The sequence below is a fragment of the Octodon degus genome, unplaced genomic scaffold (genome assembly GCF_000260255.1).
Source record: "Octodon degus isolate 3935 unplaced genomic scaffold, OctDeg1.0 scaffold00116, whole genome shotgun sequence".
NCBI lineage: Eukaryota > Metazoa > Chordata > Mammalia > Rodentia > Octodontidae > Octodon > Octodon degus.
In genome coordinates, this window is record NW_004524692.1 from 6,627,273 (window position 1) to 6,649,254 (window position 21,982).

Consider the following 21,982-nt stretch of genomic DNA (forward strand, 5'->3'; position numbering starts at 1 on the left):
GTTAGGATAGATATATAGTTACATTCTCTTAATGAATAGAGGGATTTGTTCTAATAGAGTTTGTAAATAGGATATCATGTCCGCATCTTGTACAGCAAATAACCACTAGAAAGAATGTATGCATTGTGTTAATTATTGAAACTGTCCTACCAATTTGGTTTGAAACTGTCTCATCGCTATTTGTTCATCAATAAAATTATGGGGAAAAAAAGAAAAAATAAATAAATACCCAAACAAAAAGAGAAAAAAAAAAAAAAAGAATATACCAAAGGGACCTGGGAAGATAACTCAGCAGAATAAGTGCTTGCCTGGCAAGTGTAGGGTCCTGAGTTCAATCCCTGGTACCGCAGGAGAAAAAAAAAAAAAAGAAAGAAAGAAAAGAAAAGAATATACAAAGTACAAAAGCAAGAACTTCAGTTTTTGGCAGACAAGAAAAGCCCCAACTGCCAATCTAGACTTCAAAATCCCCCAATAAAAGGCCTAATCTGGCCTCAGTCCCTGCTGTTCCCAGTGAGGCCCACGTCCCTTTACAAGTCCTAAGCCTACTGTAGTCAGCAGAATTCAAGAACCTCACCTCACCAGATCCCTATTCCCTTGTGTTTCAGTAATTTCAACACAGTTCATAGATGTGCCACATTAATTGATCCTTTTTTTTTTTTTTTTTTTTTTTTTTTGGTGGAACCAGGGATTGAACTCAGGCCCTGAGCTTGCCAGGGAAGCGTTTATTCCACTGAGCCATCTCCCCAGCCCCAAAGAGCTTGTCTTTTTTTTTTTTTTTTTTTCCAGAACCGGGGATTGAACTCAGCCCCTTGTGTTTGCCAGGAAAGCGTTTACTATGCTGAGCCATCTCCCCAGCCCATTCATTGATCTTAAAATAAGAAAACTTTCCTGTTGGAACTAATCTAATCACACAAGCTCTTTCTGTTGCTGGTTTGGTTTGGTTTTTCCTTGAGACCAGGTTTCATTCTGTAGTTCAGGTTGGCTTTGAACTCACTATGTAACCCAAGCTGATCTCAAATTCTCTGTGATCCTCCTGCCTCAACCCTCAAGACTTGCAATTACAGGCACGCACTGCCACGACTGCCAACTTGCGCATGGGCTCCTTAAAAGCACAGTCTTCTCTGACTGGTGGCAGAGGTCAGAAAGAGACTGCTCCGGCTGGAAAAAAGTCTCTCTGGAAGCTGCATGCAGGGCAGCGTGACAAGGAAGCGATTCTGCGCAATGGTGGTGAGTGAGGACCAGGGCCATGCCTTGGGTGGGAGCTACCCCACTTCTGCTCTGTGAAGCCTAACCAGACAGCTCAGCCAGCCTGAATCTGACCCAAGGAATGCGACATGCTAAGTGTGCAGTGCTCTGCTGCCCCTGGAGTTCTTGGCAATGTTACATGGGCGCTGCAAATGAATACATACCTCCCTATACCATCAGCGCTCTTTCAACTCCAGCAGTCCCAGCAGTTCCTTGGGCTTCCAGTCCCAGCTCAGCCCATATGCGACACCACCCTCACACCTCTGATTCCCCTCTTTCCCTTGGGGGCATACCTGGCCCTGCGCTTGCGCACCCTGCGCTCGTGCTCAGCTTCTTCATAGTAGTACTCGTTGTGGCTGTTGTCCCGCCGCCGGGCAGCTGCTGCAATCACAGCCCGAGACTGGCCCGTGGAGTTGTTAGTGCTGTTTTCTGCAGGGTCAAAATAGAGGGGATGGTCACATCAGGGTGTGGCCTGGAGCTCTGCAGACAGAGTCTGACATGCCCAGAAGGAAACTATCCCACCACCCGGCAACACCTCCCATTCCAGCCCTCCTGGTCACCTCTGGGAGAGGCTGCAGGAAAGCAACCAGGAAGGCCCTGGAGGGCAAGGATCCTGCACATGTCCCTCCCAGGTGCAGGAGGTGCTCAGCTCAGAGAGCCCAAGGGCTCAGACCAGGGCTGGTGAACAGACACAGAGGAGCCAGATCAGGGACACGCCATTGCTTAAAGGGACAGCGAGCAGAATCAGCATCTAAGACCAGCCACCTGGAGTCAAGGGAAATGACAGAACAGAGGGGGCTGGGACATGGGCTGGAGAAAGGAACAGCAAGGGAAGAAGGAGGAGAGAGAAAGAGAAATGAAGGCGCTTGGATCCTGCTCGGGAAGAGGCTGGGAGGGGCGGAGGCGCAGGGCCGCTCACCCTCTCCAAGAGAGTACACCTTGAAGCCAGACACTTTCTTGGCCAGCACGGACTTGGGCAGGTTGAGGAGGGCAGGGTTGTAGACAGGGAAGTCATGGTAATACTTCTCCAGGATCCACACTGCCACGCGCTGGATGCTGTGGGGGAGATGGCAGGAGGGGGAGGGAGAAGGGACAGACAAGGGATGCAGGGAAAGGAACACATCAGGGCAGGTCAGCAGGGCAGGAGAGGGCACATGACAGGGGCAAGCTGCTTCCAGGAAGCCTGGCTCAAGCCTGATGTCTACTTACCAGGCTCCCAACCTACCCTGGAGTTGGGCCTGCTATTTTTCCCTGCCATGCTGAAGCCCAGAGAAGGAGGGTGGTGGGACCCAGTCAAGGGTCCCCTCATCCTCCCAAGATTTGTGACAAGACCAAATAGGTGTCAGTATGCTCTGAATGCCCAGGGGCCAGGGAGGGGGATCCTGTCCACAAGCACAGTAGGAGTTGACACCCTCCCACCTCCTCTAGTAACTCTTGCTCTAGGGAACCCCTGTCCTGGTCAGCTCAGCTCAGTGACCATTCACTGACTGCTCACTAAAAGCTATGCTTCCAAGAAAGGGGCAGAACAGCCCCTGTACATGCCCCATACCTCTCTCTCCGTTGGTTCTTCCTCCTCTAAGATTCCTGATCTCTAAACACTTGTTCACTCCCAACAGCATCTTGCCCCACAACACTGCAAATGACCTCCCCATTAAGCAGCAAATGTTGTTGAAAACCTTCTCTGGGCAGAGCACTGAACTCCTGCCAGCCCCCACCCCACCCTTCCCTACTGCACCGGGGCACACAGCCCTCCTGCTCCCAGGAACTGTACCTGAGATGGCCCACATTGTAGAAGCGGCTGGCCCCATCCGTGGAGCGCACAACCTTGAGTGTGAACTGTGGCTGGAGTTGGCGTAGCTCCAGCAGGACCACGGCCAGGTAATGCACAAAGAGCAGTGCATCCACCAGCGACACTGCAAACTGCACAACGCCCTGGTAGCTGCGCTCACGGGCATCCAGGATGCGAACGCCGTAGAAGAGCCAGTAGGAGACGACAAGGAGGAACACGAGCACCATGAGCAGGGCCCGCAGCACGAAGACACGGGGCAGCGAGGCCTTGGGCCGGCGGAAGAACAAAGCCCAGCTGCCCAGCAGCAGGATGAGCAGCTTGAAGGCCACGGAGATGAAGAGGCCCTCGCAGGCTGTCCCGCACGGCTCCAGCTCATCCCGCCACAGCAGCGGGGGCAGCAGCAGGAAAGCCAGTGGGGTGAGGAAAGACAGCAGCGCCAGAGTGGCCCCTGCCGCCACACCCAGGTGGCGAGAGCAGTCCAGCGGGACACTGTCCTCCATGTCCTTGGCAATGCGCGTGAGGTCATCGTGGGAGATGCTGTGCTCTGAGGTGCCCGTGACAACCGTCGTTGTTTCCCCCCAGTTGTCATCCTGTAGGTAGGAGGGGTCCACAATGAGGGACAGGAGAGGAAAAGGGGAGGGGGAGAGAGGGGCAGCGAGAAGTCAGAGGAAGGGATTGGAAAGTAGAAGGCAGACTGAAAAGAGTGATCAACTACGCAACCGTCAAAATATTTACTGAGCTCCACTGCATGTCCCAGCCCAAGCCGCAGCCCTTGAGAAGGAGCTGTCCCCTGGTCACTGAGCACTGAGTGAGGAAGACACTGCCTGCACAGCCAGCACAGACCCTTGGGACAGAGGGCACAGGACAAGTGCCGAGGGAGCCACTCAGGCAGCGACAGGAATCCTGGGGCAGACTTGCCAAGCAAAACAGACAGGCTTCCAGGCAACAAAGGGAACGGAGCTGACCCCAGGAGGGAGGTGACATGAACAAGCTTGGCGGAATTAGGGGCTCCCAACCCCAGCTGCGCACATTAGAGTCACCTAGGGAGTTGGAAAGGATACCAATTACAGCAGAGCAAGATCTGCTTGTCAATCTTTTTTAAAAATACCTCCCCAGACAATTCTAATTTCATCCAAGATGGAGAATCTTTGAATTAAACGATCTCTAAGGGCTGGCCACTCGAAATGTGTTCTGTGAGCCACAGTGTGGACAGCACCTGGGCGCTGGGTGGACGTGCAGACTGCAGGCCCACCCCACATTTCATTAAACCTTAAAGTTCTAGAAGTACTGTCTTAAGTTCCTTCCAGCTTCTGCAACATTCTCTGATTTCAGCAAAAGCTAGAAGGGAAGCAACCGAGGTGAGGATGTGCAAACCGAGGCTCCAGGGCATGGTGACAGCTGGGGATGGAGGGGTTTGGGAGCAGGAGCAGGAGCCAGAACAGAGCGCAGCCTGACCAGGACAACAAGGCTGAGAGCAAGGCCCAAGCAGTAAGCAGCTGCGCTCCAGGCATGGGGAGAACGCCCTGATTTCTGATTGAGGGAGTGACCTGACAAAAGTAGCACAGAGAAAAGGACACCAGCAGGGGAGAGGGCAGTGTACAGAGCAGGGCCCAGGGGATACAGTGCAGACTCGAGATCATGGTGGATCTCTATGAAGCCAGCGCTCCCTGACCATCTGAATGCCCACAGCCCAGGGGCCACCTGGAGGTAAGAGGTGGACATGCTGAGCTGCCCGGGTGCCCTTCAGAATGGGGACTGCTCGAGCTGTTTCTCTGTGGTGGCTGGTGACATCCACAGAGGAATCCCACAGCCACTCAGCCCACACCCGCCCTCCCTAGGCAGCCTGAACAAATGAAGTCCTGTCCTAACCTCCAGGGGACAAGGATGATGGGACTAGGAGAGTGGGGTGGGAAGGTAGGCCACAGCCTGGCAGGAGAGGGCTTGAGGAGTCTCCTCTCCAAGGATGAGAGAAGAGTCCAATCTGAGTGTAGAAAATAGACATGCTGGCCACTTTCAAATTGAGGAACTCAGTCTCCCCATCAGCATATGACTTCCAGACCCCCCTCAAGGTCAAGGCCTCAGGAATTCCACCCCAACAAGAGGTGAGCTGACAGGATCTCAGGGTCACTTCAAGAACCCATATGGCCAGGTCACAGGGAAAGGGACTAGGAAAAGGAAAGAACAATTTCCTCACTACCCGGGAATTCACAGTGGCAGTCATGGGTACTGCTCCTGAGGAAGAATGAGAGGAGAGTCTCCAACCCCCTAAGATGCTCGAAAGAAGAAAGCAAGAAGGAGTGAGACTGAGACCACCACACTGTCATCTCAAATCTTGGGCCTGCCATATGCAAAGACTGTGTTCTGCCCATTGTCCTCCCTACCAGAGAAACCCTGCAGGTTTGGACAAAAGCCCTCTCTGGAAGAACTCTCTTCCAGGGTACTCCCTCCACCCACACATCGCAATACCTCACACCCCCAGTTCTCCTCTTCTATTCTTCACACGTCCTTTCCCTAGGCCTCTGGTGATGATGTTCCACACGTTGACACCAGAGGGCCACCCCTGAAGGCAGAAGGAGACTGCCCAAGTTGTCCACACCCCCGGGCCTCACCCAACTACTCTGGATCCCAAGCCACTCAGCCTCTGGAGATAAGGAGAGGCTGCTGCCTCCCAAAGGAACTCCACTGAAATCCTCTAACTTCCACAACAAAGCCCTACCTTGGGAGGCTAAGCTAAAAAGTATAATCAGACAGCCTCTCTGACATGACCTCCATCCAAGGAGCCCAGGTGTACAAGCCCTTCCCCTCTCTGACCTTCTCCACTGCTGCCCACTCCTCTGAAGGGCGCTCTGGAAATGCCCCTGCAATCCCGCCGATGCTCACCCGCTCATCCCCCCGCGTGGACTCATTGTCTAGCAGGGGCTCTCCTGGAGCCTGGATTGTCACTGACTTGTCTCCACGGCTCCCATCGCGGCTCTTAGAGCGGTGTCGGTCCCGGCGGTCCCTGCAGCAAGAAGCCAGAGCAACAGCACACAGTCAGAGGAGGGCTAGGGTTTTTTCACCAACCTTACCCCTGCCACCTCAGCAACACCCTCCCTCCACCACCCGTGTCTCCACACACACATACACACCTGTGCTTGCGGGAGCTGCGGGAGTGGCCCGACTTGTAGGAATAGCCCGAGTACTGGGACTCGGTGTCCATGGCGTCTGAACGCCGCGCCTTGTAACGCTCCAGGGCCGCAGGCTGGGGCCGCTTGGGGGGCCCCACAGCCACCTCCCTCAGCACCGGCTTCTTCAGGCCAAGAGGCACCTTTAGGAAGTCAACTGTCACCCTGAGGGACTCTATTTTGCTGGACGAGTGGGCTTGTCTCAGAGAAAAATCAAGCGACGCTCCTGAGGAGAGGAAACAGCAGGCTACAGAAAGCTATAGTTTCCAGTGGGTCAAGGCAGAGGAAGACCACCCCCATGGCAGCCACAGAAGGCTTGGATGGGCCACACCACTCCTGTGGATGCCTCTTCTATGGTTCCACCTGCCCTCAAGCTAGAAAGAGCCCCCAGCCCTACTGCATTCAGGACTCAGGGATGGTGGCAGACTCCAGCAACAGCTCCCAGGCCCGGAAGGCCAATGCTATCATTTAGATCTAAAAGTTTCCCTAAGGGGAAAGGAAAGTAAAAATGATTAAGATGAGTTATGTATACGTACCAATTCCGCAAGATGAATGTACTTATTATCTTCTGAAAACATATACTAATAAAAAAGCGGCCACCAAGAGTCTCACATTTGGAGGTAGAGGCTTTTGTTGGTGGTCAAATCATGCACTATATTCATCTGTGGATTAACATCCACTGCCGAGTTCACAGGGGAACGTGCCCTTAGGAGGTGGGCTCAGGATGGAGGGCTCGAAGGGCATGACTTGGAAGAGTGTGCTCTTGCACCCAGCTCCCCCTTCTCTCTGCTTCCAGCAGCTTTCAGCCGTCAAACCTTCCACTGTGCCATTTCTGCCTCAGAGCTGATCAGCCATGGACTGAACCCTCAGAATCCATGAGCCAAAATAAGCCTCTCCTCCTTTAAATTACAGATGTCAGGTATTTTGTACCAGCAACAGGAAAGCTAATGAACACAACTGCTCAGCACGCCCCATCCTGGACCCTGTGCTAGGGAAAACCAGGGCAGTGGTTTCCTGTTTTCAGCCAGACAGAGTGACACTCAGTGATGGCTGGTTCTGGCCAGGCTGAGTCTGAAGCAGTGGAGACCTCAGAAAACACACAGCAAGGGTCGGGGAGATGGCTCAGTGGAATAAGCGCTTCCCTGGCAAGTGCAGGGGCCTGAGTTCAATCCCCAGTTCTACCAAAAAAAAGAAAAAGAAAACAGAAAGCAGCTGGCTGCTGGCTAGAGGCTACTCCAGCCCTCTCCACCACCCACACTCCTAATTGCGAGTGTGCCCAGAGTCAGAGCTGCCTATGGCTGCTTCTATGGAACCATCTCCCAATATCTACTACAAACACACCCACGGTCACCAGCTGGGCTGGCTGGCTGCACTCCTCCAGGCTTTCTTTATGTTTACGGGGTGTATAGAGGTGTACACACATACTGGGAAGTGGGGTGCTGGCAACATGGGGAAGGGAGAAGTAAAGGATAAGCAGAACCCTTTCCCAAAAGCCTACAGTCCTGGAATAGGTGAGGTACAGGTTCATCTGGCTCCTTTTGGACTGAGGAGAACCCTCTTTCCCCTACACGTCCCCTCCTAACTCCACAGGGATGGGCACCCTCTCCCCTCCCAAGTCCACAATGACTTCAGGGCCCAGCCCACCCCACAGGAGCATCTGACACACAGAACTGTCTCCATTCCCCTAACCCTGCTAATAGTCTCTACCATGCACCGCACACACTTTCTTCCTGTCTTCATTCAGACTCTCCAAGCCTGTTTTAAGCACCTTCTGTGAACTCACACTTCGCTAGGCACCGGGAACACAGTCCTGTAACAGAGCCTCTGCATACAGTCCAGGGAGGAGATGCGCGCAGAACAAGTGAACAGATAAACAAGAATGACCATGAGTGTGAAAGAAGAAACAGGACAGGAAACCAGGAGAGACAACTTCATGGAGCTACTTTAAACGCCATGCTCTGGGGGAGAGAGGAGAGAGGAAATAAGCACATAAAGGATTAAGACATGTTACATACATGGACCAATTCCCCACAATGAATGCAATTATTATGTACTGCAAACATACTCCTAAGCATAAAAATTTTAAAAATAAAAGAAACTGAGTGTTCTGGGAAGTCTCCTTGCACAAATGATACCTGAGAACAGGCCCACAGGAGGAAGGAAAAGCCTGCAGAGTTGAGAAATCACAGGCAGGAAGACCAAAAGCAGGGAAGAGCTGTCACTGCAAGAGCGAGAGAGGCTGGGGGACCAGAGCTGTGGACAGGAGGTAGCTAGAGGCCAAGAGGACAGCCAAGTTTTATTCCATCCCAATAGGAAATTTACTTTAGCATAATGATCCAGATTGGAGCACAGGGAAAGGGGAAGACAGCAGGGAGCTGAGGTGATTGCTTGGTTGGGGCAGATCCACAGGAGAGATGAAAAATGGTCATGCTGAAGAAAAGGCTGGTGGCAGAATCACCGAGACCTAAGGAAAAAACCAAAGACTGGCTAAGGTGGAGGCAGCCTTTGAGACCCTGGCTTGGGTAAAAGAGATGACCACGCCCTAAGCAAGGTCAGGAAAAACAGGGAAGCACATTTGGGGAGGAAGGTGGTGAGTTCTGTTTCCCACTGTGAAGTGCTTGGCTTAGAGGCAATGGGCAGTGGGCTTGGGAGAAGCTGGACTCAGAAGAACGCGAACTGAGCCGGGAGTGCCAGCACAGGCCCGCAATCCCAGCACTCTAGGAGGCTGAGGCAGGAGGACTGAAAGGTCAAGTTCCACCTAGGCAACCGATCAAAACCTTGTCTCCAAAAAGGATGTGGTGGCTTGGTGTGAAGGCCCTGGGTTCAATCGCCCACTATCTGAAGGACAATGGGAAGAGCTCTGAGGTTCCCCTCGGAATACTGGGCATGGTAGTGCACACCCTTAATCCCAGCTGTCAGGAGGCTGAGGCAGGGACTGTGAGTTCGAGGCTAGCCTGGGCTACATAGTGAGTTCAAGGCCAGCCTAGATTACAGAGAGAGACCCTGTCTCAAAAAAATAAAAAGAAAACAAGATCACCTCAGGAAAGGGCCCAAGAATTCCAAAATGCACCTGCATCCAGAGAAAAAGCAGACTGAAGGGTGGAGAAGGTAAGAGCAGATGAGCAACAGACCAGAAGAATGGGACCTCAGGGGAGCCTGGAGCGCAGGAGCATTTCAAGGAGAAACACAGTCAGCCTGGTCAACTGCTGAGAGGCCACTTTCGCAGGGAGCAAAGCTGAACTGTTTGGGAGAGCTACCTTTTCTCCAGCTCCCTAACCCATCAGGACCTTGGGAATAAGCGGCATGATTGGGACATATCTACATCCATGTCCCTTCCTGTGGGCATCCACCTATTAAATGAATATGCCTGTGTGACTCTCAAGGCAACATAGAGCGATACATGGATATGAAATCCATTCATTTATCTCCCTCACAGTTATCTGGGGGCAATCCATGGGTCAGTGATGTTTGTCAAGTGTGTGACAGGGCCATGCTTGGGGGACAGGGGCATAAAACCTCAATGCAACTCAGAGCCTCTCAGCAATTTGCTGCCAACAGGACCCACTTTCATGCCCCATCTGTCCCTGCGCCGCTCTCCCCCCAGCCCACGCCGCTGGTGACTCCTCTGTGTGGTTCAGACGTCTCACCTGCATCAGTTTTGATGTGGTTCCAGCCTGTTCTCCCTGGCACTCCTCTTAAACACTGAAGTATATTCCAGAGTGAGAGGGATGGTGACGGAGAAGGGGAAAGGAGCTCCACAGAGTGTGGGGACACTGGACCCACGCCCTCCATCGCCTCACCATCACCTGCAGTGCCCACATCTCAATGCCAGAGCAGCAGCAAAAGCAGATCTACATGGAAAGATCTGAAGTCTCACTCTACCTCTCCCACCAACTAGCTGTGTGACGCCGGGCGAGCGACTTAACTCCTCAGTGCTTGTGGGTAGTAGGGTAGGCTCACTGGTGAAACAGAGAAGGTAATGTAGCCACCCACTCAATGAGGTTGCTGTAAGAATCCCGGGGGTGAGAGAAGTACTTTCATAAACTTTGCAGCTAGTAATCAGTTAAGCAATTAATAAGCTCTTGCTCCAGGAGTTCTCTCACACTCTAGTCCCCAGACACTTCCTCTGAGACTAGAGAAAGAGGTGATATAAATAAATCTTGCTATTTGTATGACTAAATAAAGAATACACACACACACACACACACACACACACGCTTGCATGCACATACACGCATGCGCGTGTGCATCCTATTCAGAACCACAGCTTTAAACACACTGAGAAGTAAGCCAATCCCACAGATAAATGTCAGGCCAGATGAAGGTACCAGTCACCTCCAACTCTTTGTTCTGTGCTGCTCAGCCTGGAGAAATTACCTTCCTCCCTCCCTGCTTATTAAAGACCCAACACAAACCTGCATCCCTGACCTGCCCACCCACGTCAAGGTTCCCAAAACACACTGAAACATGCTCCTCCATCCCCTACCAAACACAGGGCCCCCCAAGTGACCCTGATTTCTGAGATCTTTGACTGTTGTCCTTTCGAGTACCCTAGGAAACTAATCCAAGCGCTGGAGAGGCCAAGAGAAGGGAGGGACGCAGAGAGAAGGCAGAAGCCCCCGCCCGGGGACTCGGAGGATTGGAGGGTCTCCCGGGTGGGCTGTGTTCCAGGGAAGAGCGGGGGAGGGGAACACTGGATGAGCTCAACAAGTGGAAATGTCAGAGGGGTGACGAAGTGGAGAGAGAAGCCCAGGCTTGGCACAGGCTGAGCGGCACTGGGCTGAGGGTGTGGGAGGCTGTGAAAAGGGAACACATCCACAGCTTCTCACCTCACCCCTTACTCCCAAGACACAACACAGGCACTCAGGGCCCTGGTCAAACCAGCCGTGGATTATCTGGGGTTAAAAGGAGGCCAGTGAAGGGAGAGAGAGGGAAGAGAGACCGGCACAAAAAGGAGACCCTTTTCCCCTCCAAAGGCCTTTCAGAAATAAAATTAATGGAATGTGTCTCAGTATCATCCCAAGGGGATTGAGGGGAGGGCTGGGGGGAATGTGGGGGCTTTTGTCCCCGCTGCCCAGCTTCTCCCACATTGATCACCATGGTAACCAAAGCCCCCGGTTGCCTAGGTGATAGCAGCCAGGCCCTGGAACCCATACCCAGAATCCAAAGCGAGAGGGAGGTTATGGGGGGGTAAGGACAGAGGGGAAGAGAATGGGGTTTCTCTTCCTGCAGCCCCAGCTTTTGTCTGTGCTCCAGATCAGGTTTCTTCAGGAAACAATTGGAGCCCTCTGGAAAAAATATATTCAAAGCCCAGCAAGAGCTGAGGGAGTTCGGCCCCGGGGTATGTGTATGTATGTTGGGGTTGAGGATGGCCAAAACACAGACTGAGACAGACTGACCCTTCCCCACTACTCTACTCACAGGAGAAGCTCAAGGGGACCCAGAAGCATGTAACCCATGTGCAGTGCATGCTGGGGACAGACTCGCAGGCCCCAGTGGCTTTGGTCACTACCGCCTTCCCACTTCCAAGCCCTGGTGCACCCAGCTGCCCAATCCCAGCTCAGGGTGGGAAATGAGGCAGAGGCAGAGCACAAGGACAGGCCAGGAGAAAGCACTGCAGGAGCCAGGGTGATGCAGCAAGTGAAGGGAAGGCAGGGTAGGGAAGGGACAGAGCTCAAAAGTGTACCTGAAACAGGCACAGTTGTTCTGCATCTCTGTAGGGTACAGGAATGGAAGCACCAGGTGGCAGTGCACTAGCACCTAAGTCTGATGTTAGCAAAGACTTGAGCCAAAGAGGGGAAGAAGACAGGAAACAGTACAAGAAGCCAGAAGTTCTCCTCTCTTACTGGGTGTGGTGGTGTATGCTTGTAATCCCAGCACTCCGGAGGCGGAGGCAGGAGGATCACTGTTAGTTCCAGGCTAGCTGGGGCTACAAAATGAGCTCAAAGCCACCCTAAGCTGCGTAGTGAGAACCTGTCTCAAAAAAAAGAGAAAGTTCTCCTCTGGCAGGAGCGGATCATGGGCAGTCCCCTTTCCTGTCCTTAGTCAGGGACCCAGGGAATGGGCTGGATTAGCTCTTCAGACTCCCCTTAAAGAGGAGCCTGTGGGCTCTTGCCCATTTAAGGCGATTCCTATGACAGTGTCTGGGACTTAAGCACATGCCCAAAACTCCTCCACTCAAGCTGAGAGATGGGCAGGCCCATGTGGACACCCCCGCCCTGTGGCCCCCTAATGTTTACTAAGCACAGCCTCAACCCAAACATATTAACATGTCTTCCACTCAAAGTGCTGGGTGTCCACCTTTAGGGGAAAGATGAGGCAGAAAATGCCAGACATTCAATATCCCAGTTCAGTGTCCAAAGAGCTAGATATCAGCCCAGACACAGAGCACCCCATGAAGTCACAAAGCTCCCTCCAATAGGGCAGAGCAGTAAGTCACAGAGACAAAGGGCAGCAGAGGCCTTGCTTGTCTCTCTTCTTTACTGTATACTATTCCCTGAACTTCACAGATAAGCTCAATCTAGACATCCTTGTCAGCAGCGGTCAAGGAGATGCAGGTACAACATGGCTTCCTTCCGTAGAGGAGAGGAAAGCCTCCACCATGTCATTCCCCTCATTCCCCTGTCTCTTCCCCTCCAGGAGACAGTGGACTGACCCACTCATGTCTCCTTACCTCTCAGGTTCAACTCCAAGTTTGACAGATAAACAGTGGGGTCCAAGAAGGCAAGCAGCTGGTGCCTAGGTGCTACTTCAGAGCAGCCCCTGCTACAGGGAGGAAAACCTAACAGGTGACTCTGAGGTGGGCTTCTCTCAGAGTGGGATCTCAGCTTCTTCCACACATCTCCTTCTGGACTTTAGTTCTTTAAATAACCACCACTATAAGAAGGCAATGAATGGGGCTGGAGAGATGATGGCTCAGTGGTCTAAAGCACCTACTTGGAACAAGCTTGGCAAAGCACAGGGACCGCGGTTCGATCCCCCAGCACCACATGCCAGTCAGCCCTGCTCCCAGGTGGGCTGAGCTGGCCACACATACACACACACACACAATAAATAAATGTAAAAAATAATAATAATAAATTAATTAATTAATTTTTAAAAAAAAAAAAGAAGGCAATGAAAAGGGGAGGATTCGCCAATTCCCACCCTATATCCCCATGTCTCACCAGTGACAGGGATCGAAGATGTGGCAACCCTAAGCCAAGAGCCCTAACCAAAAGGCTGCACCCAGCCTCCCATTTCTCCTGCCTAGGAACCTTGATGTCCATCACTGATCCTCCTCAGCCTCTGGAGTACAGAAGCCACCATCCCAACAGGCCCATGCTGGGGTTTTCTACTATAAAAACAAGGAAGGTAGAGAGTGCGGGCTTTGGTTCTCGAGCCCTGAACCAAAAGTAGCATGGAGAATTTACCCACCCTCACTCCTGGCCCCAAGGTCCTGAGGTGACTGCTGTCCATGAGGCCAGGGAGAACAGCTGTATCTCAGTGGACTAAGGGTTAGAAAACTCGGACAGCACTAGGGAGCCCAGTGCTGGCACCAGGTGCCCCACCCCCACTGGTAAGGAGGCACTCTCCCAGGGCAGCCCAGACATGAGCTCACCATCCTCACAGCCCCGGGGTGGGGGCAGGATCCTTCTACTCACAAGTGAGTAGCAGGGGGAGGGCTCACCGGGTCACCCAGCCATTTGGCCTTCCAGAGCAGCTTCTCACCACAGGACCACAGTGTGGGAGCAAGGGAGGGTACCTGAGCCTCATGCCAGCATACCCTGGCTCCACACTAGTGGAAAGAAGCTCCAGCGAGTTCCTCGGTTTCCCTCACTCTAGGACAAAATGTGAGCCTGAGTATGCCCCAAATCCACAAACACACTGAAACACAAACACACACACACACACACACACACAAGTGCACACACCTACGCTGATGTTTCCCCCTCTGGAACTGGAATGGCTCCTGCCTGCCCCACCCAGCTCCACCCACCCTGGCTAGGCAGGTTCTGTAGAGACCTGCTCTGCTGTCTGTCTGGCACCCCTACCCCCACCCTAGCTCTCAGAAGTCCCCGCCCCCACGGCAGCACACCTGCACATGCGCATGCATGCACACATGTACCCCACAGCATCCCACTCCTCCCAGACCCATTCCTAGTCAGCCTCAAAGGAAACAGGAGTGGGAGCAAGAGAAAAGGTGAGTAATTCCTTTGGCATCTGCCCCAGGTGAGGCCAGAGGAAGGACAGGACAGTGAGGTGGCAGGAGGGTGAATGGGATTTCTAGGTACTAGAGTGCTGTATTTAATTTTCACCAACAATGCCCACCCACAGGGCTTTGAGCCGCTTCCTCCTGGGCTGGGGCAGAGGATCAGCACCTCCTTACCCACCAGGTGAGCTGTGGATGAACCAAGTAGGAAAACAGGTGCCTCGGGGTGTCCCAAGGACAGAGAGAAAGTGGACAACAGGAAGTGGGTAAGCTGCGTTGGCCCCAGCCCGGAGGCCAACTTCCGGTACATTTCCCACAAAATGCCTCCCTCTCTTCTCTTCACAGGCCGCCATCCTGGGAAGCTCCAACTCTCCCTCTTCACCCAGCCTTGCCTCAAAGCACAGAAAGGTGGAAGCAGCTACTCCGGAGGGAGAAGTTGGCCATCCTTAAGCTGGCACATGATGGGAAGAGCTAAGGCTCGAGAAAGGAGTACTGACGAACATATGGGACACTGTCACCAAGGCTGGACTGTACGGGGCCAGCAGCAGAGTGAGCCTCAGGGTGTGAGACAGGTGGGTGAGGGTGGCAGGCCTGGGTTTCCCCATAGAACTTTCTCCTCCCACCTCAGCCCAGGGCCTGAGGTCTGACCAATCAGCCATTCTTATTTAGGAAAACTGAGCCAGCTCGAAGGTCCATGTGCCAAACCATTCTGACAGCCGCCCCCTCCCACCTCTGCGCTCCTTCTGAGCATTCTCAACTCCCCCAGCCCTAAGATCTGCCACTCCATTCCTGGAGTGAAGCAGGTGACAAAATATGTGTTTCTGTTCACACTCGGTTGTTTTTTAAGTTACTGCGTTCACACCCCCCAGTTCAGCACCTGTTCCTGCCCAAAACCCTCCTCCCCTGAAAAGCCAGAGCCCCCCACCCCAGCCCCCCACCCCAGCACCTTCTGTCTGCTTGCCAGGAGGGAGGAGCCATACACTAGTGAGAATGAGGGGCTGAAGGCCTGGGGGTGCAGGCGAGGGCCACTCACAGGAACAAGCCCCCTGGGCTGCAAGAGTGGAGCCTACAGTCACTCCCTTCCCACAGCCCTAGCAAGATGGCAGCCCACTCAGAGGAAGAGGCAGCCCCAGAAAAGGCTTCTGCGCAAGTTGCAGCCTCCAGGAGGCCTCAGAGGCAGACTCTCCTTCTCCTCACCTGACATCTGGACACATGACTGCCTTTCAGGGGTTGGAGAATTATTCAAGTTCAGGATTAAAGGTCATGAGTAACTGAACCTAATCTGGATGACAGCAAGGAAAAGTAAAGACAGCACTTTAGGAAGAACACAAAAGCCAGATTGCCTTAGATACATAATCTCTGATGAGGGGCTTACTTCCCCTAAACCTCTTCAAATTGGGATGAGAGTCTTCAACATAATTACGTATGCACACTGTCAGCATCTGGCACATACTAGATGCTCAACAAAATATGAGCTCTTACCTCTTGCTGCTTCAGGGATCGAACAGTCAGTCCTCCCCACTTCCCGTTCCCATAACCTCACAGTGGGAGGTAAGACCCCACCCAGAAAAAGACTGCATCACTGGTGGGTACGCAACTGGCTTCTCCTTAACTTAGACCTCTTCCAAGAGCTGAGAGAGCAGACAAATCCCTCTTCCTTGCACTGTTTTGTTTTGTTTTTTTTTTTGTACTTCTTGCCCCGGGAGGCTCCTGGATCGTCCAGCCTGCCTCCACTCCCTTCCCTCCTGCTCCACTCTAGGCTATGTGGCATGGGGCAGGGGGTGGGCCAGGCCTCCACCCACCCCAGCACCCAGCCTCTTCCCACTCTCCCCTCTCCCTGCCCCACCCTGATCACCAGGATAGTCGCAGCTCTGCTCACACCAGGCCTTCTCCTCCTGTAATTACCAACCTCGCCAGGGGCACCAGGCAGGCAGGGGAACACCTCATTTCCAAAGCCCCCACCCTGCCCATAGAGGCCTCTGCCTCTTGCTCTGTGACAAGCAGCATGGAAGAGGCCGCCACAGTGATCCTTCCTGGCTCTCAGGGAGAAGGGACAGTCTTCTGTCCAGGTCCCAGCAGAGGTGGCGACAGACGGTTGCCCAAGGCTGAACACCAAGCGACAGGGTAAGGAAAGGAAACGCAGGGACAGTGGGAGAGGGATTTGCTCCCAGCCCCTTCCCTCACCGAGGCTGGCACAACCTCACCATGCACAGCACTCTACCCACCTGGACAGGGTAAGAAGAGAGAGCTCAGATCAACCCAGAGAGGACACGCTGTCGCCAAGGGAAGCAGGAAGGCGAGCTCACTCAGAGGGAAGGGAAGGGGTGTACAGGAGGGAGCTGCTGGGAAAGGAAAGAATACATTAGCAAAGAAAAAGATCCTGAGATGAGGACTACTATCCCAGCCTCTCCACTCCCCGAATACCTCTCCACCAACCCTGCAGGACTGGGAAGGAAGGAAAGAGATTACTAACTGTGTTTTATAACTAGGGAAACTGAGGCCAGCCAAACCAAATCACACTTCAAACTCCTGCAGCACCAGCCAGGCATAGTGAGGCATACCTATAATCCCAGCACCTGGTAGGTTGAGGCAGGAGGATCGCTGTCAGTGAGGCCAGCCTGGGCTACCTAGTGAGACCAAGACCAGTGTGAACTACACAGCAAGACTCTGTCTCAAAATAAATAATAATAATAATAACAACAACAACAACCACCCCATGTTCCCTCTTGCTCATGCCCAGACTCTATGAGCAGCGCCCTCTTCAGTCTCCTCCTTTCCTCTTGGGCTATCCTTTAAAATCCAGCTAATAGGGCCAGGGAAATAGCTTGGTGGCTTAAGTGCTTGCCTACCAAGCTCAAGGTCCTAAATTCAATCCCTGGTACCACAAAAAATAAATGAATAAATAAAATCCAGCTAAGATATATGCACAGTGGAATATTACTCAGCCATTAAAAAGAACGAGGTACTGATACCTGCTATCCTGCAGATGGACCCTGAAAACAGTACACTAAGTAAGGAAGCCAAACACAAAAGAACACACAACACAGGACTTCATGTATAGGAAGTATCCAGAATAGGTAATTCCACATACACAGAATGTGGACTGACAGTTGCCTGGGACTAAGGCAGGAGCAACTGGGAGCAAAAGCCGGGGGGGGGGGGGGGGGCCAGTGGATACAGGATTCTTTCTGGGATAGTGAGAATGTTTTGAAACTAAACAGAACTGATGATTCTACAACACTGTGAATGTATTAAACGCCACTGAATTATGCATTTTAAAATGGTTAACTTCATGTCATGTGAATTTCATGTTTTTTGGGGGGGTTTTTGTTTGTTTTTGTGGTGAGCTCAACCCTGGGGGTGGGGCTGGTGCAGCATGTGGTACTGGGGATCAAACAACAGTCCCTGTGCTTTTTTTTTTTTTTTTTTTTAGGAACCAAGGATTGAACTCAGGCCCTTGCACTTACCAGGGAAGCACTTATTCCACTGAGCCATCTCTGCAGCCCCCGGCCCTGCACTTTTGCCTAAGCTTGCCTTAGCACGTACTTTAGACCACTGAGCTATCTCGCCTGCCCATTTTTTTTTTAAATTCAGCTAAAGTCATATCTCCTCGAGGAACTTTCCCTAATGTCCCACCCCAGGGCCAAGCACGGTTCCTCCAAGCTCCAGTGGGCTCTAGAACACACCTCCATACAGCACTCACAGGGATACAGGAAATCGACATGGTCATGGACATGTCTCTGGTGGACACCTGCCTTATCTGCCCCTCCATCCCCTGTGCTCTGCACAGTGCCTGGAACCCCGAATTAGGGCCAGTACAGTCTACAGAGGGGGAGAGAGCCAAAGCCCAGCTCTCATCCCACTACCCAGACCTCTCTCCCTTACAGTGGCCATCGAGCAGAATTCAAACCACTTCAGCTAACCTTTGCTGATGCTTTGGATGAGCACTACACAGTGCCCTGTCCAGATTACTTCACTCCCCGGCCCCCCAGATTATTTCACTGACTCCTCATGATCCTAAGAGGTGGAGCCTATGGTTAACTCCTTTAACAGGTGAGGCCTCAGAAAGTTACATATTTTGTCTGAGGTCATAGCATTAGGCAGTGGTCAAGCCAGAATTTAAGAGCCAGCTGAAACCGAGGAAGGAGACCAGGGGAAACTGGGATTCTTTACAGATGGGTTCAGTCTGAGTTCGGAGGATAGTGCCTTAAGACACCTACGAGGCTCAGGAATAGGGTTTACTAACTCGCCCAAGGTATTTAAGTATTAATTCCAACCTACTCTGACTCTCTCTTTGGCCTCCGTTAAAGAATGAGCGAGCAAATAAGACTTGAGAACCTAACCCTCAGAGGAAGCTGGGGGAGCCCTGGACTCCCGCCTCGGGAGGAGCAGGTAGAATCTGTCTTGCTGTAGGGTGAGGGAGAGAAGATTCTGTCCTCAGATATAGGAGAATTAGATGACACAGAATGAGATACGGGAGAGAGGCCTGCCCCAAAGAATTACAGGAAATAAAAAGCTGGAGCAAACAATGGGGGAGGAGGGGCCAGTGTGGCAGTGGGTCCCAGTCTGGAAGTATTTTCCGAAATGGCACTTCCTATTGTCTGACCACAGTTCTTCTGCCTTGGAAAAGTGAGCCCACCGGGATGATACGCACGTGGCGAGTGTACACAGAGCCAGCACGGTACCCTAGAAAGCTGGACCACGTCACCCTAGCCACAAGTGCCCTGAAAACACTAACCATCCAACAGATGTCCTGGCTGACAAATCAAGCACTTTTAAGGAAGAAAATCCTGTATTTTCCCACTCAGCTCCTATCCCTAGTCCTAACACTATCTAACCCTCACTACTCTTACTCCTGAGCCTCAGGAAGGGTAGGGAGCCTCCAGGACTGAACAGGGAACATTCCAATTGCTCTTGCCCATTGGAAACTGTAACATTCCAATTCCATTGCCCAGAGACCCTAATGGGCATGTACAATCACAGCCTCAGCTCTTAAAACTTCACGTCTCAACCTAACCAGCAACAGAGAAATGGCTGAGAGCATGTAATAGAGGAATAAGCCTTGTGACCTGAAGGAGATGCCAGGCCCTCCTTCCCTTCACCCCAAAAGAGAAAGGACAAGAGAAAGAGAGGTGGCAGCCACGATGGAGACAGACATCCATACTGATTGCCTACCACACGGTCTAACCGATGAACACAGACCCCTTGCGGCCACACCAACATATGCCCTCTCAAAAGCTCTCACATATCTCCACCCTCATCGAGCTTCACACCAAGGAAGACAGAAATTGTGTGACACACCACACCGAAATGCTCATAAAACTCCTGAAGAAACACCTCCATGCCAACATCTCAACACCATGCACAGAGGACCCACGCTCTTCCTACCCAGTCTTATCCCTCCAGTGCTACTGCTGCCTCTCCCTCACCCAACACCAAAACCCAGACTCTCCAGGAATCTGGGGATCCCAGAGGCTGGGCAGAACTGGAGGACTCCGAAACAGCCAGTTACAACAGCCTTCCAAGAAAACCATGACCTGACAGGTCTGCACTGAGGCAAGGAAGCCAACTACGTGGCCTCTCCCAGCTCCTCTTATTCCCATCCCTGGCTCCCTACCTCCCCACCCCCATTCCTGTAGGTCTACAAACCACCAAAATACCCATCTTCCAAAGCAGGCACCACCCAAAACACCCCTCCCTCCCATCTGTCTCCCATACTCCAGGCACTACCCTTGAGCCTAGGCAGGGCCATCCAAAAAGCCTCAGAATTCTGCAGACACCCTTCCCTGTGGGCTTCCGGCCAGGAAAATCTGCCTGCAGAGACAAGAGGTACCCCCAACACACACACTGCAACACCCTCCCCCCCCCCCCCCCCAGCTGAGGCAGGTACACACACAGATACTCTTCAACATAGAGCTCACGGCAGAGAACACATATACTCCCACCCATTCCCAGTACACAGGTGCACACATACCTATTCACACATACTGCGTTCATTCTTACATACCCACCTTTCTTAGTATCCATCCACCTCTTTCCCATCAGCCCCTCTTCCAGCACACACAGAAATACACACACCCCTTCCCCTGTGCATACACACAAATACATACATATCCAAACACCCGGCAGATGCGTGGTCTGCTGCTCCCTGGATGCACACACACACACACGCAAGCACTGAAACACACCTACACATGCAGACCCCGGCCCACCTGCAGGAACACGCAGCGCGTCAAGGCGTGCACATACACAAAAACAAAGAATCATGCACACTGATCCTCCAGTAGCCCTTCAGAACTCACTAACGCAGAGCCCTCAGGTAAACATGATGAGTAAATAGGAGTGCAGAGGGGGTTGCCAGCCGCAGCCCCCTCACCCCCTGCTCTAGTGTCCGAGTCTCCTGCCACCAGCCTCATCCTCCGGCAGCATGCTCACCCCTCTACAGTCCCCAGCTGGTTCCCCAGGCTCAGGTCTGCATCCTGAACGTATACCTGTCCTCTTTTCTCCCCACACTCACGATGTGTGCATGCACCCCTAAACACCCTTGGCTTCCAGTACCTCCAGACTCGGTCCTTGCACTGGCTCTCCTCGCAAGCTGCAACAGAAGCTTAATCTCCGGCTTCAACAGGCTCCCCGAAGATCATTAAGGCCCCCACTGGAGCCCCAGGCCAAGGAAAGTCCCCGGCTCTCCAGGCCTGGGCTCCGCCCCCTCCCCACGCACCCCTTCCCCTCCCCAAAGTTGGGGGACACTCTGCGCCGCGGTGGGCAAGAGGACCGGAAGGGGGTTGCACCGAGCCCCCCTTCCCCCATAAGCCTCCCCGCTCGCTCCTGGGCCGGGCACCTCTTGGCCCCTCTCATGATTATCTTCGTTTTTGGCTTCTGGTTTTTCCTTTCGTTCCTTTTTGTCTCTGTCTCTTTTTCTTTTTCTTTTTCTTTTTCTTTTCTTTCTTTCTTTCTTTTTTTTTTTTTTTTTTTCAAACTTTGCCCGCGCCCCCACAGCCCGGCACTCACCCGCCGCTGCAAACCGCCGGATGGACACGGCAGGAGCTCGGTTCGGCCCGGCGCCTTTGTATCCGCAGCGCTCCGGGTCTCTCGGAACTCTGGGCTTGGACCGGCAGTGCTGGCGACTGGGGGTTCCGAGGGGGGCTCCCGAGTCTCCTCACCCCCTGCTCCGTCCCAAGCCGCTCGCCTCGTCCCCCTGTAGGCCCCGGGGGCGGGGGCGGGGGGGGAGAGGATGGAGGGTGCTCAGGCTCCCATGGCGGGACCAAGGATCAAGGAATCAGGGATCAGGAATCGGATCGCGAGCCGGCGACGGAGGGGGAGGGGGCGGGGGAAAGGACGGGAGGGGGTGCAGGGGGCGGGGAGCGCGCGCTCGGGGCGCCGCCTCCCGGCTGTTCCCGCCGCCGCCTCCCCTCCCGCCGCGCGTCCATTGTCTGCGGCCGTGCTCTTCCCGGAGTCGCCGCGCCCCTGCCCTTCCCTTCGGGTGCAGGATGGTTCTGCGGGGTCCCGACCCCGACCCTGATCTGCAGGAGGGATGGGGAGGGAGCTCCTCGATTCCCGACCTGGGCCCAGCCCGCAACCCGCCTTGTGGCG

The 21,982-nt window shown here is 53.2% G+C and overlaps 1 protein-coding gene across 1 annotated transcript in view; it reads right to left on the reverse strand.

Annotated features, from left to right (window-relative positions):
- The window catches only part of Vangl2 (VANGL planar cell polarity protein 2), a 29,849-nt gene extending 8,206 nt beyond the window's left edge, over positions 1 to 21,643 (reverse strand). The window contains exons 1-6 of the mRNA XM_004639924.2: positions 21,401 to 21,643; positions 6,163 to 6,424; positions 5,915 to 6,035; positions 3,017 to 3,624; positions 2,165 to 2,301; positions 1,539 to 1,674 (exon numbers count right to left, since the gene is read on the reverse strand). Coding sequence (XP_004639981.1) covers positions 1,539 to 1,674; positions 2,165 to 2,301; positions 3,017 to 3,624; positions 5,915 to 6,035; positions 6,163 to 6,233 — 1,073 coding nt within the window. The 5' untranslated portion in view covers positions 6,234 to 6,424; positions 21,401 to 21,643. The remainder of the gene's footprint in view (positions 1 to 1,538; positions 1,675 to 2,164; positions 2,302 to 3,016; positions 3,625 to 5,914; positions 6,036 to 6,162; positions 6,425 to 21,400) is intronic.
- Positions 21,644 to 21,982: the final 339 nt, after the last annotated feature.